At 43.0% G+C, this 14,576-nt stretch overlaps 1 protein-coding gene across 1 annotated transcript in view; it reads left to right on the top strand.

Moving 5' to 3' along the window:
• CACNA2D3 (calcium voltage-gated channel auxiliary subunit alpha2delta 3) overlaps positions 1 to 14,576 on the top strand; it is a 1,058,385-nt gene that overhangs the window by 848,065 nt on the left and 195,744 nt on the right. Inside the window, exons 19-21 of the mRNA XM_004368627.2 lie at positions 9,411 to 9,482; positions 9,740 to 9,801; positions 11,183 to 11,250. Coding sequence (XP_004368684.1) covers positions 9,411 to 9,482; positions 9,740 to 9,801; positions 11,183 to 11,250 — 202 coding nt within the window. The remainder of the gene's footprint in view (positions 1 to 9,410; positions 9,483 to 9,739; positions 9,802 to 11,182; positions 11,251 to 14,576) is intronic.

Raw genomic sequence — 14,576 nt, forward strand, 5'->3', positions numbered from 1 at the left:
CGAAAACACAGCCCCCAGACACCCTTTTAGCTCAGTGGTGAAGTTACCTCCGAGGTTCACTGTTCAGCCTGGGAGTGGACAGCCCCGTAAAACCAAATGAGACTAACGAAGTACAGGAGTCCAGTGACAAGGGCCAGAAGGCAGAAGGGGACAAGGAAGCTGGTGATAGGGAACCCAAGGTTGAGTAAGGATATTGTTGATGTGTTGTGAGATTGTTAACCATTGTCATAGGGCAACATGTGTAGTAACTGTTAAATGAGAAACTATTTTGTTCTGTAAGCCTTCATCTTCAGTGAGAATAACAGCACAATTGGAAGAGTGTAGTCAATGTCACTGAACTGTGTATGTAGAAATTTTTGAAACGGTGTATCTTTGGCTATGTCTATTTTCACCAAAAAAAAAAAAAAAAAAGGTTGAGAATTTAAAGGATTAATATGTTGTGGGGTTGTTAACCAATGTCATAAAACAACATGTGTACTACTGTTTCATGAGAAACTATTTGTTCTGTAAGCCTTCACCTGAAGTACAATAAAATATAAAAAATAAAATAAAATAAAATAATGACAACACAAACAGCAAAAGATATAATAAATGGGACTTCATAAAAATTAAAAAATTTTGTTCATCAAAAGGCTTTACCGAAAAAGTGAAAATACAAGCTACACACTGGGAGAATATCTTTGGAAACCATATATCTGACAAGAATCTAATAACAAATATACATATAAAACTTTGACAACTTAACAATGAAAAGGCAGACAACCCAATCATAAAATGGGCAAAGGACTTGAATAAACATTTCACCAAAGAAGATATTCAAATGGCCACCAAACACATGAAAAGATGTTCAGAGTCATGAGCCATCAGAGAAATGCAAATAAAACCATACTGAGATATCATTTCACTCCCACTGGGATGGCTAAGATAAAAAAACAGAACAAACGTTGGCAAGAATGTGGGGAAATTGGAACCCTTTGTCCATTGCTAGCGGGAATGCAAAATGCTACAGCCATTGTGGAACACAGTGTGACAGTTCTTCAGAAAACTAAAAATAGGACTACTGTATGACTCAGCAATTTCACTTCTTGGTATATACTCAAAAGACTTGAAAGCAGAGACTCAAAAAGAGATGTGTACACCAATATTCATTGCAGCACTATTCACAATAGCCAAAAGGTGGAAACAATGACCATCAACAGATAAATGGATAAACAAAATGTAGTACATACATACAATGGAATACTACTCAGCCAGTAGGAGAAATGAAGTCTTGTTATATGCTGCAGTATGGGTAGAGCTTGAAGACATTATGCAGAGCAAAATAAGCCAGTCACAAAAGGACAATTATTTTATGACCTCACTTGTATAAAAAGACAAGAAAAGACAAATGTACAGAGACCAAAGTTTATTAGTGGTTACCAGAGGTAGGAAGGAGGAGGAAAAGGTGTGTTAAAGGTGATGGAAAAATCACATTGATCACGAGTGGGATCGCACAGCCAATTATTGTAATTGCTGTCAATAAGTGAATTGGCAAAATTTGTGTGATATATTTACCAAAAAAAAAAAAAAATCAGTGGCTGCTGTGACTGTTTATGTATGACCAAACACCTCATGGGATTTGGTTCCTTGGTTTGGAGGCTTAGGGTCATGGTTTCATGGGACATCCCAGTTGATTGGCCTAATAACATGTTTGGTGCTTCTGTTCTACCTCCTAGTTTGTTGTGTAGTAGCTGGGGTCTTAAAATCTTACAAGCAGCCATCCAATGTGCAATAATTGGTCTCTATTCACCTGGAGCAAGAGAGGAAGAAGGAACATCAGGAGTAGAAGGAGAATATGGAATGTGTGGCTAATTGCCTCTGTGAACAACTGCCTTCTTTGCCATGAAACCAGAAGAACTAGATGGTGCCCCAGCTACCATTACTGAACATTTTGATCAAAGATTCCATAAAATAATCTGTACCAAAATGAGGAGAATTCAGAACGGAATTTCAAATTCTCTTGGACTCTAGACTTTCTGGAGCCATGGAGGGTGGATGAACCCCTGAAACTATTGCCTTGAGATAATCTTCAAACCTTAAACCAAAAATATCCCCTGAAGTCATCTTAAAACCAAACAAAAGTTTAGCTTACCTAATAAAAAAAGGTCTTCCTTGAGCATTATGCTCTGTTAAGAACTACCTATATGGGATCAAACTGACAACAGCAATTTGAAATATTAGATAGGAACCTTGGGGGGCAATGAGTTTATGTTAATGAAGGAGGAACAACTCAGAAAAGGAAAGTGAGAATGGTTGCACAACTCAAAGAATGTAGTCAGTGTCACTAAATTGTACATGTAGAAACTGTTGAATTGGTGTATGTTTTGCTGTGTATATTCTCAACAACAATAAAATAAAATTTAGAAGGAAAAAAGAGATTGACTCAAGATATACCCTATGCTAATCCTGCCTCATTAACATAACAAAGACAACCCATTTCCGAATGGGATTATAACCACAAACATAGAGGTTAGGATTTACAACACATATTTTTGGGAGACACAATTCAATCCATAACGTTCCATCCTTTGGCCCCCCAAAATTCATGTTCTTCCCACATGCAAAACACATTCACCCCATCAGATCATTCCAAAAGTCTTAAATCATCCTAAGTCTGAAATCTTCTGAATCATATACATCAAACATGGGTGAGACTTTAGGTGTATTGCATTCTGGGGCAAAATCCCTCTTCATCTTTGAACCTGTGAAATCTAGACTACAAGTTATCTGTTTCTAAAATACAGTAGTGGAACAGGCATAAGGTAGACATTTCTATTACAAATGGGAAAAAAAATGGAGGAAAAGAAAGGATAATATACACCAAACAAGTCCAAGGCTCAGCAGAGCAAACTACATTAGCTCTCAAGGCTTGAAAATAATCCTCTGTTCTCTGAGGCCATTTAGGCAATGACCCTGTCATCCAGATTCTGGGTGTTGGCCGTGCTGTCTGGATTCTGGGTGGAGGCCTCTTGGCCCTGGGCTTCAGCTCTGCCTTCCAGGCCCACTGGGACGGCAGCTGTGCTCCCTCGGCTTTCAGCGGCCTCATTCTTATAGTCCATCTGAGTGGCAGTCCTACGCCCTTAGTCCCGGCAGTCCCTGTTCTTCTGCCCCTTTGGCATGGCATCCCTGGTCCCTCAGTTGTGGGTGGTAGCCCCATCCACTTGGCACACCTTACGGCAGCCCCACACTCCAGAACTGAGTTGGCAAAGATTCAACTCTTTGAAAACTAGGAGGCTGTGGCCCCACCCTTTTAGATCCAGGTGATCATGGCCCCACCCTTTGAAACTGAGAAGGCCCTGCTTCCTGTACTCCTTCCAACAATTCTGCTGATCTTCGAGCTGCTACAGGTCCTTTTCTTTTCTTGGAGGACAACAGATGCAACTCCTTTGGCCTGTTTCCTGCCTGTAGAATTCCAAGGGGCAGACAGCGTTCTTTCCTTTCATTCTTTTCTTTGTCTCCTTCAGTCTGAGCTGATGGGTTTTCTGCTGTGGTGGTTGGGTAGATCCATCAATCACAAGCTTAATCTCTTTAGCAGAAGATTTTGTAGTCATGCTCTTGGTGTACATTCCAGGACATGCGCCCTTAGTTTGTACAACAGAATTTTATGTATCTTTAAGTTCATTTTTCACAGTTCATTTTTAAGTCCGTCTCTTTCCTCTCTCATTTTACTGTAAGCAGCAAGGAGAAACTATGCCGCCCCTTTAAGATCTTGCTTGTTAATCTCCTCAGCCGGATATCCAAGTTTATCACTTACAAGTTCTACCTTCCACCAAATGTTTGAACATAATTCAGACAAGTTCTTTGCCACTGCATAAAAAGCATCCCCATTCCTCCATTATCCAATCACATGTTCATCATTTTCTTTTAAAGCCTCACCAGAAGCACATTTAATGTCCACATGTCTAGTAACATTCTATTGCTCATGCCGTATGTGTTCTCTAAGATGATAGAGACTTTCTCTATAGCTCTCCTCACTTCCTTCTGAGCCGTCACTGGAGTTGCCTTTGACGTCCATAATTCTACCAACAGTCTCTTTGGTGCAATACAGGCTTTTACTATTAGGCATCTTAAAGCTCTTCCAGCCTCTACCCACTACCAGTTACAAAACCACTTCTACATTTTAGGTATCTGGTAGAGCAACCCCCTACAATTCTGGTACACGATTCTATCTTAGTTATTTTGTGCTGCTATAACAGAAATACCACAGGTGGGTGGCTTTAACAAATGTAAATTTCTCACAGTTTAGGAGGCTAGAGGTCCAAATTCAGGGTGCTGGCTCTAGGGAAAGGCTTTCTGTCTCCGTCGGCTCTGGCGGAAGGTCCTGTGTCTTCTATGCTTCGTCTCCTTGGCAGTCTTCCTGTGGCTTGGCATCTCTCTTCCCGCATCTCTGCTTCTTAACTTGCTTGGTTAATCTCTCCTATCTCAAAAGAGATTGACCCAAAATACTAATCCTGCCTCATTAACATAACAAAGGCAACCCATTCCCAAAGGGGATTATAACCACAGGTATAGAGTTTAGGATTTACAACACATATGTTTGGGGGACACAATTCAATCGCCAACAAACTTCTTTTTCCAAACCCTACGAAGCAGGTGTTATTGCTATCCCCACTTTATAGATGTGGAAGGTGTGCTATTCCTACTTTACAAATAAGGAACTGAGGCAGAGAGTATTGACGTCAAAGGGCATGCAGGTAGGTTCCAACTCTGGTCAAAGGACAAGCAGGTGGATTCTAACCCATGCAGTGCGGCCCCCAAAGTTCTGCTCTTGATCCCTATGGTGTGCCATGGAATAGAATCCATGGCTCCCTTGACATCTCTGTTTAAGTGCCTCATAGTATGTGTTTCATCCTCCCAGAAAGGTTGCAGTAAAGACAGGGCATGCCTTGCACACAGTAGCTGCTAAACAAATGTTTGTCCACATGGTGGCGTTGCGAATACTACACCATCAGATTCTACCTCAAGTTCAACCAAACTTCTTTCTGTTGCAGTATAAGCCCTTTTTCTACAGCCCTCCAGTCAACTCACATTTCTTCTTATCTGTGATGACTCTAATAGAAATTTTCTCCAGAGCTCTATAAGTCTCTCCTCCTGGGGTATTTTTCTGGAGCCTTTGTCTATTTAGTTTGTTCTTCTTTAAACCCTCTCCAGTGTCTCCCCAGCTCATCCTTGAGCCCTAAACCCCCAAACCAAGTACAGCCATCCTGAGAGCCCCAACTGAGACATGGAGAAAGAGAGGAGTTTTCTGTACAGGTGCCTGGGCTCAAGTCTGTTTTCATATGTTGGTTGAATTGCTTGCTTGCAAATGATAGACCTGTTTATCCACTGCATCTTCCTTCCCATTTAATCTCAGCTCGGCCAGGATCATGTGTCATTAGGGGTTTCAATGTGCACGTTGGGGCTCATGCTCTGATGTGGACACCAAGCCACCATTAGAGTAAGCTGTTATTATACAGTTATACACGAAAGCTAAGGTGATTAATGACTCTCCAGGGGGAAAGCTTCCTTAACAAGCTCTAACCCAGGGAGGTAAGAGTGGCAGCTTCATAATGGAACTGGAAGTATGGCCACCAGCTGTAAGGGGATCGTTAGTACAGTGGATACTTTGAGCAGGTCAGTGAAGCTGTTTCAGCTTCAGGGTTGCAGACGAGAGAGAGTCATCAGAATCTCTGGGGAAGCCCATTTGAACTGAATAGCCCAGGGCACAGGGTAAAGACAGGTTCCTGGAGATCTGGGATCCTGAGCATTGTCTCCAGATGACTATTTTCAGCTTGAGGGGATTTTACCTTTTATTGACCACACTGCTTTAGCATCCACTGCATTATCACACTTGCAGATGTTTGATGATTTAATGGGGAAAAAAATGTATATCATCGATATTTTAGTTTGCCTTTCTTTGACTAAGTGTTAAGTAGAATGTCTGGAAATGTGATTTTTAATGACTCCGTAATATTCTATCATATGGGCACACAGAAGCTCATTTGGAAATTTTCCTCCACCTGGCTGTGTTTCCGGCTGTTCACTGTTGTAAATATAGGCGAGCTGAAGGGGTGTTTGGAGAGATCCAAGCAGCATGTCCTGGTCATTGGTGACCACTCCCAGCCCCAGTCAGGACTGAGAGCACTTGCCTCTCTTGCCTCTGTTCCAGGCACCTCTGCTGCCATCTGGGAACCTAGCTCCTGGGCTGGTTGTGCCACTGACCTGCTGTGTGATTCTGGGCAAGTTGCTCCCTGTCTCAAGCCTCAGTCTCCTCCAATGGAAAAGTGACATTTTGGGGATGGTCCAGCCTCACAGTGCTGTGTTCTCACAGAGTAGGCTATTGGGAAATCACCAAAAGCCCTGCCTCCTCTGGCAGTGAGGCCAGAAAACCACCTTCCTGTCAGCCCAACTCAGTACCTAGAGCTTGAGGAAGAGCCTAGTGGGAAGTTACAACCTCAGACTATCGTGTGATCAATTTTGAAAAATTTTTCTTTGATTAAAACCAGAAATACCAATGTGTTCTTTTTATGTTGATGTTATGAAGTATTTGATTTTGTCCAAGTGTTTTCTGTCTTGATTTGAGAAGCAGGTATTAAGAGAATGGGTTCAAGAGGCAGAGAGGCTGTGTGACTTGGGCATGTTTCTTAACTTTTTGCTTCTGTTTCCCCACCTGTAAAATGGAGATAGTAATGGTACCTTAGAAGATGGTCTTGAGAATCTTAAATGATCCATGAGCCCAGCACATACTAGTAGTTGTTGTGTTCTACCGTCGAGTTGATTCCAACTCATGGCCACCCCACGTGACATAGTAAAACTTCCCCCATGGGGTTTCCTAGGCTGTAGTCTGTGGGAGCAGAGCACCAGGTCTTTTCTCCTACAGAGTGGCTGGTGGGTTCGAACTACTAACCTTTCAGTTAGCAGTCGCTGCACCGCCAAGGCTCCTTAGCACATGGTAAGGGCTCGGTAAACAGTGTCTCATTGTCATTGGAGCTAAAGAAGAATCTGATGAGCACAGTTTTTACAGCACCTGTCAGGGTCACTGGGGTCTGGGAGTCCTCACTCAGGAACACTTTTGACAGAATGAATGAAAGATGAAGAAATGGAGCCACAGAGAGAGGTCACAGGACAGCTGGTCTGTGTCAGTGGCAGTACTCAAACCTTGAAATCCTGGGTCACCACTCTTAAGAGCAGTAATTTTCAAACCGGAGGGCTGGAGTGGTCACCAAATCCATTTGCTGGTTCATGAGCAGCAATTAAAACCAATGAAATAGACTAAGATAGGAAATATCAGAGGGCATCTTCATGGTAAGGTTTATTTCTTATGTGATTAAGTCAAGAGCACTGATGTAGAGCGTGGGCATTTATGTCAAGCAAACTAGAATTTGAATCCTGATTCCTTAAGCTCTTGAATGGGGTCTGAAGCCAAGTAAAGATTAGGGGGAAGATCGTAGGGTGGTGATGATGATAAAGACGAAGAGAAGCAGGTAGAGGAGAAGGTGAGGATCAATCATGATGGTGATGGACGGTAGCTAACATTTATTGAGCACTTAGGGTATACCAGGCACTTCTGTAAATATTAACTCATTTATTCCTCACTACAACTTTATGAGATGGCTGTGTCATGAGTCCCATTCTACAAAAGAGGGAACTGAGGCACAGAGCGGGTGAGTTATTTGCTGGAGAGCGTAAAGTTCTGGCTCCAGGGTCCATTTCTTTACAGTGCTATCCCGCCTTACCCGTGTTTTGTCAGTGTATGTAACCCACTTTCATTATTATGCAGAAAAGGGAAAGACTAGACTGACTATCTGAGCCTTTGCCTCCAGAAAGCATCAATGCCCCTGGCCTTGAACCCTCCCAGGCCACTGGTGCGGATTGGCCTGTGCAACTGGGAGTTTGAGGGGGTGGCATGGAGGCAGGGAGAGGCTTACCTAATCTCTGACTTGCCTGGGGAATGTGAGAGGGGAAGCTCCCAAATGGCTTTAGGCAGGCACCAGAAAGAGGAAAAATGAAAACCATGTTAAAGATAAATCAAGCCGTTCTTAAAAGTTGGAAAGTAGACTTAATTAGGACCAGCTCTCCCCATCCAAAACCACAGAAGTTAGAATGGGAAAATATTTCCAGAAATGCCCATTATGTGTTGTTAAAAAATATCTAGAGTAAAATATATGTTTTATTTTATACATGCCTGCAGCTAAAACTTACGCTTTTACTCTTTCTCCCAGAAGCTGGGAACGTGAACCCAAATCTAGACAGCCCCGAATCAAATTTAGATTCTGCCAGCGTTGCAGTTTTCTATCGACCAGCTCTTACTCACGCTCCTCAAAGGAGACAAGAGAGGAAGGGAGAAAAAACCAAGGCACGGGTCTGGGAGAGAGCTGTTCCTGACAGGCTGTGGCATGTCAGCATTTGCTCCTCTTCCATTAAATGGCCTTCCCTGTCGTCCCCCATTGGTGCCCACGATGGCACATCTTTCATCACCGCGTCTGCTGTCCTCCTCTGAACCCAAGGAAGGGCCACACGTAATTAGAAGAGGTCAGCCGGGAGAGGGGAGGAGGAGGGCCAGACTCATGGTGCCTAGATGCGACCTCCAAAAATCAGATACGGGTCACCCTGTTCCTGCCCCGTCAGCGAGTCCGTTAATTGGCGCACTTGACAATGATTCATGCCATGAGAAGCTAATCCCTGTCTTCCAAATGATTGGCCTTATGTAGGGTTGTTTTTTTTTTTTTTTAACTGCTGTGTAGAAAAACGTCTTTAACTTGACTGTGTTTTGAGAAATGATTTCTCCATGGCAAATCAGGGCCCTTTTTGAAAGCGTAACTTGGCCCTGGAGACATTCTTTCTTTTTGAGTGTTTTAGGGGCTTGCTGGGGGTTCGTTCTCTGAATCACAGAGATTCATCAGTATCATGCAGGCTTCTGTTGTTATCGTCCTGAGGCTTCCATGGGCACCCCAAATTGAAGTTGAAAGCCATGTATTTATGCTGTTAGCCTCTGGCCCATTGTACAAGAGCAAATAAAAAAAAAAAACCTAAACCTATCGCCACAAAGTCGATTCCAGCTCACAGCAACCCCATTGGACAGAGCAGAACTGCCCCATAGGGTTTCCGAGGAGCGGCTGGTGGATCTGAACTGTTGACCTTTTGGTTAGCAGCCGTAGCTCTTAACCACAGCAGTGATGTTAATTCTTCAGAAGCCCCAATGTAGAGATCTGAATGCGAGGTGCAGACTTAATGCGCAGGCGCCTGAGATTTGGTGGCATAACAGCCCAGCCCCATGTTACCTTCACCTTGCATTGACCACCAGATGCCCTCTGAAGAGAGTGTGTGTAGTGCCCTGATCACATAGTAACCCAGGGAAGAACTAACACATCAATTTTCTTTTATCATTTTAGTTAAGAAACGCCATGGTGAATCGGAAGACGGGCAAGTTTTCCATGGAGGTGAAGAAGACAGTGGACAAAGGGGTACATTTTTCTAAAACATTCTTGCTGCTTAATTTAAAACAACCCACTGTGAAAAATTAGCTTTGAAAGCTATATCTGGAATAAATATCTTTCACTGAGATCATTTTTCTCTTGTCTTTACTTATCTCAAACAAGATTCATGTAGTACTGTTAACCTGATCATAGTGTGTCCATTTATTTTTATTTATTTCTGGAAACTTCACCTAGCAGACTAACCATGTTTTCTTTTCTCTACGACCTTTTTTTTTTCAATCTAGAAACGGGTTTTGGTGATGACAAATGACTACTATTATACAGACATCAAGGGTACTCCTTTCAGGTAGAGCTGACCATAATACATGGACATTCCATCAGACCCATCAGTTGTGTTTGTACAAAAGCTGCTGATGCTCTCAGAGCTCATCATCTGAAGATAACCACACACCCTGCCGAAAGGCTGGAAAGAGTGAGGAAGGGGCTTTGTTCTTCCAGAAGGGGGAAGATGGTTCAGGCTCACGTAGGAGAACTCACTCAATTTCTCATGGCTTTGCATCTCATTATCAAGCAAATAAGCTTTGGGAGTTCCCAACAAGGGTGGAGAAACGAGTTCAGAGGGTTACCAGGGTCCTTAACCATCTAAATGGCTGCCTAGTGAGTTCCATTTCGCCTTTTATTTCCATGACCAAAAAAACAAACAAACAAACAACCCTTCCAACTTGGAGGTGGCATATCCATCCCTACATGATGTGCTTCTGTTTTGATTTCTCTGAACTGTCCTGCTGTGTTTGTCTACCTTTGAATCCTGTTATTTCTCTTTGTAATGATCCTGGAAAATGGCTTGGCCTCATTGCCTGCTTTCAGATGCGTCTGTGGTGTGCTTAAGTCCCCCACTTGTAGTAACATAGTGTGGTGATGCTTTTTGTAAAATGTGATTTCAGTAGGGCTGCTTCACGTTTCTGAACTGGTGCCTCACCGAGCTAAAAAGAGAGTTAATTAACTATAGATTTAGCTAAAAAAATGAATTCTGGCATCTGTGTCAGATATTGCCAGGAATCATGGGTGGATTCCATTTGGAACCGGGAGCAATCGAGGGAATACATGAGCCACTCGGTGGGTTTGCCAAATGAAAAGACTGTTTTCAAAACATATTCTCTTACTTTAGGCAAGAACAGAAAAGAGCTTAAATCAAGCCAGTAAGAGTGTGAAAACTCTATGAGACTAGGGAGAGGGTTGGCTAGAGAAGCCCACAACGCAGTAATGTGGCTACAGTCAAGTGGTAGTGAGTGTGTTCATTTTTGTCCTTGAGAAGGAGTCAGTTTTCCCTAGTCCCAAACTCTGAGACCTGGAAGGACCCATCTCTGGCTAAATGTAGGGGTGGGATGTGTAAAGAAGTAGCAAAGAGCAGGCTGATGGCCCTGAGGATGGGATCTAGGAGAAGGGCTTGCTGGAAGGGCGAGTAGTTTGCCACACCTCTTAAAGACACGTAAGAGCAGCCAGTTGCTGCTGGCACTTCTAATCAGAAATTACTTTGAAGCAGCTGATTGAACCTAGGAAAAACCAATACCAACTATAATCAGTGGGGTTTTGAAAGTAAACTGTTTGAAAAAATTATTTACAGAACATGAAATGGAAATGGGAAAATGGAAAATGAAAATGTTAGCCCGCAAGTCTATTCTAGTCAATGCCATGAATTTCAAGATCTGCTTTGTGTCTCTGCACAGTTTAGGTGTGGCGCTCTCCAGAGGCCATGGGAAATATTTCTTCCGAGGAAATGTGACCATTGAAGAAGGTAAGGTTCTCTCTTTGTCTGTCTCATCCGTGGTATGGGAAGAAAGCTCTGGAGCTAGCTATTGGGTTGACTAAATATCTTGTTCCTCTGTCCATCCTTTTCCCTGAGTATTTGATGCAACTAATTGTCCACCTGATGTCACCTTGCTTGCCTAGACTGTTTCAGGCTGGTGGCAAGCCCGATTAGTGATGGCCTTCATTATAATTTTACTGATTTACAATCCCTGGGCGGTGCAAATGGTTAGCATGCTTGGCTGCTAACTGGAAGTTTGGCAGTTCAAGTCTATGCAGAGGCATCTCAGAAGAAAAGCTTGGCGGTCTACTTCCGAAAAAAATCAGCCTTTGAAAATCCTATGGGGCATGGTTCTACGTTGACACTCCTGAGGTCCCCGTGAGTCAGAATTGAGTCCATAACAAATATTTTTTGGTTTATTTTTCTATAATCTACACAGTCGTTGAGGCAACACACGGGAGTCATACATCAACTATATTCTTCTCATACATAAAACTCAGTACCAGGAAACATACAAGTTAATGTCAAAACTCAAACACACATATGCAAGTCTCAGTATCCTACACAGATGAGACAGAAGCTTGAGTTGGTGGCAGCTGTGGTCCAGAGAACTGCATTCATTTAAATGATTAACATTGATCGGAAGGAGTAAGTAGCACCGTGAGGTCTCCGTTCTCTTCATAAAGCCATCAGCACATAGGAAGCTCCCAGGAAGTAGTAGCAGCTGTTACAACTCTTTAAACCGGAAAACTGTTGTCACACATGTACCGTCTTTCTCATCTCCCAACAACCGAGTCAGACCTATGGTAATGGTAGTGTCATAACAGAGGAGGAAACAGGCTCAGAAAGGTTACCTTTGCAGTATTACAAACTCACAGAGAGGGAAGGAGCAGCCTTCTGAAGGGCTTTGAGCCCTAGGTGACCTGGAGCGAGTTGCTTGCCCAGTCTGGGCAGTAGTTTTGCATGTCCACAGAGGAGGAGTTGGACTAGACCAGTACTCCTTTTAGTGTCCCTGGGAAGTATGTCCAAGTGCAGGAAGGTCAGTTACAACCCAAACTTCAACTGATTTGAGCTGGTTACCAATGAATGTGGTGAATTCGAGAAGCTGAACCATTCCATGGCTCACTCAAACTATCTGGTAGGGCTAGAAGTATCAGTTGATGGTCCCTGCGATCCCCAGTTCCATAGGTGACCTGTGCTTTGCTGCTGACTGGCTATGCATTGTTTCACAGTGTTGGCTTCTGTCTCAAATAATTGTGAGATCTTTAGGAACAGAAAGGAGAGTTGAGGGATTCCTTGTGAACTGGCTAGAACACAGAGTGTGTCCACCACGGAGATGATCATGTGGTCCATCTTCCCAGAGACACACGAGAGAAAACGGGCAGCTCTGTGACTTGGGCAAGATGCTTGACAAGATGTGTTCTCAGAGATCTTTTAAAAAAAAAACTTCTAGAACTTTCTGGTTGTATGGACCATGTATGGCTCTGTGGACATCACTGCCCATGAAGCCAGAAAAGTCATGTCTAAACCATCTAAGATCAAGCTGAGGAAACAGCTCATGGTCAGAGCAACAGAAAAGAGGTTATTAACGGATTACTTGTCTTTCAACCCTCAATACGTGGACCTGCCACTCCCTCCTCCTTTTGCTCTCTCTCTCTCTCTCTCTTTCTGTCTCTCTGACACACACATGCAAATTGTTTTGCATTGTCTTTTGGATCATTCCTTTGGTCATTATCTTCTCCCTATGTGTTCATAGCTGAGCAGTCTCACAGACAGAATTTCAGAGCTAACTGTAGCCGTCATGTAAGAAACTGGTCTGAGTCCTCTCCAAGGGGGAGAGTGTCTGGTTATCTCCACAAATGAGGTCAGATCTTCCTCTCGCTGTTGGTCCTCTGTAAAGGGAAGGACTTATAACCCTGCCAACTTTGCTAAGTAACAAGAGCCGGAGAAAGCTGTTTCCCCTTGGGCTAACTAGTAGAGGGTCACGTCATCTATAAGGGCTGTGACGTGATTATTGTTCTGCTCTGTTCTTGGCAGGAGAAGAAGGTCCTTAGAGTTGGAACCACACTTCTGTGGGATCTCCCATAGGGGATGCTGCCATCCTGCATGTAGGAATTTTCAAGAGCCTTTGCTAATGCTAGACATTAGGAAGATGGTGAACAGGTAGACTTTGCTCAGAAATGTAAGGAGTCGTTTCTAGGTTGAAAGCATGGAGCTGTAGCTGTGCCTACTGAAATAATTCTCTTCGGAACCTCCTTAACACTTTATCTGTTATCTTTTATATGTATCGTATGCAGTAGTCTCTGAATAAATTAGAGCTTATGTCATTTTCATTGTCTGCATTATTAAATATCAGTGGATATGATTTTGTCTGGAGGACCAAAATCAGAGGTGAGAGAATTAGGGAAAAATTAAAATCTTGATACCCCAGGAACTCTGAGAGGAAACAATCAAAAAGATCTGCCCTTCAGGACTTGATCATTTATGTAAGATGCTATGAAATATAGCCAGGGAAGACTTTGTAGATGAAAGTTGACTGGAACTGAGCCTAGAAAAATAGATACAGTTCACATCATTAACACAATATTCAGAAAGGTACAGTCCCACCTCAGGGCCTTTGCACTTGTTATTCCTTCTGCCCTGAGCGCTCTTTCCGCAGGTATCTATGTGGCTCTCTCCCTCGCCTCCTCCAACTCTTTGCTTAAAATCACTGTCTTGTGAGGCCTTCCCTGATCATCATATTTAAATTTGAAACTCTCTCCCCCTTCTCATCTCTTGACATTCCCTATCCTTTTTCCATGCTCTGTTTTCTTTCATAGTGCTCACCACCAATTAATAAGCTGTATATTTTAATTTTAATTTCTTTTACTTGTCTCTTTTCTGCCACTAGAAGGTACCATAACGACAGTGATTTTTATTTTGCTCATTACTATTTTCTCAGGTTCTCATATAATGTCTGGCACACAGTAGATGCTCTGTAAATGTACAGAATGAATGAAGGAAGAACAGGTGGAAGGGAGGAAGGCAAGAAGGAAAGAGGGAGGAAGGAAGAGGATTGGGAGCACGGGAGAGAAAAAAGGACAGATGGATGAATGGATGGGTGGATGAATAGATGGATTGTACTCAGGACTGAACACTACCCCACTTTACCCCCTCTTGTCTTCTGTGAGTTAGGCATTATTATCCACACCTTACAGTTGATGTAACTCAGAGAGGTGAGGTGACTTTCTCGAGGTCATTCAGCCAGTAGTTGTTAGAACCAGAATATGTCCACTTGGGTCATATGTGATGATACTCAATCTAATCCATCCCCA

Source organism: Trichechus manatus, unplaced genomic scaffold (assembly GCF_000243295.1).
Source record: "Trichechus manatus latirostris isolate Lorelei unplaced genomic scaffold, TriManLat1.0 scaffold00001, whole genome shotgun sequence".
Taxonomy (NCBI): Eukaryota; Metazoa; Chordata; class Mammalia; order Sirenia; family Trichechidae; genus Trichechus; species Trichechus manatus.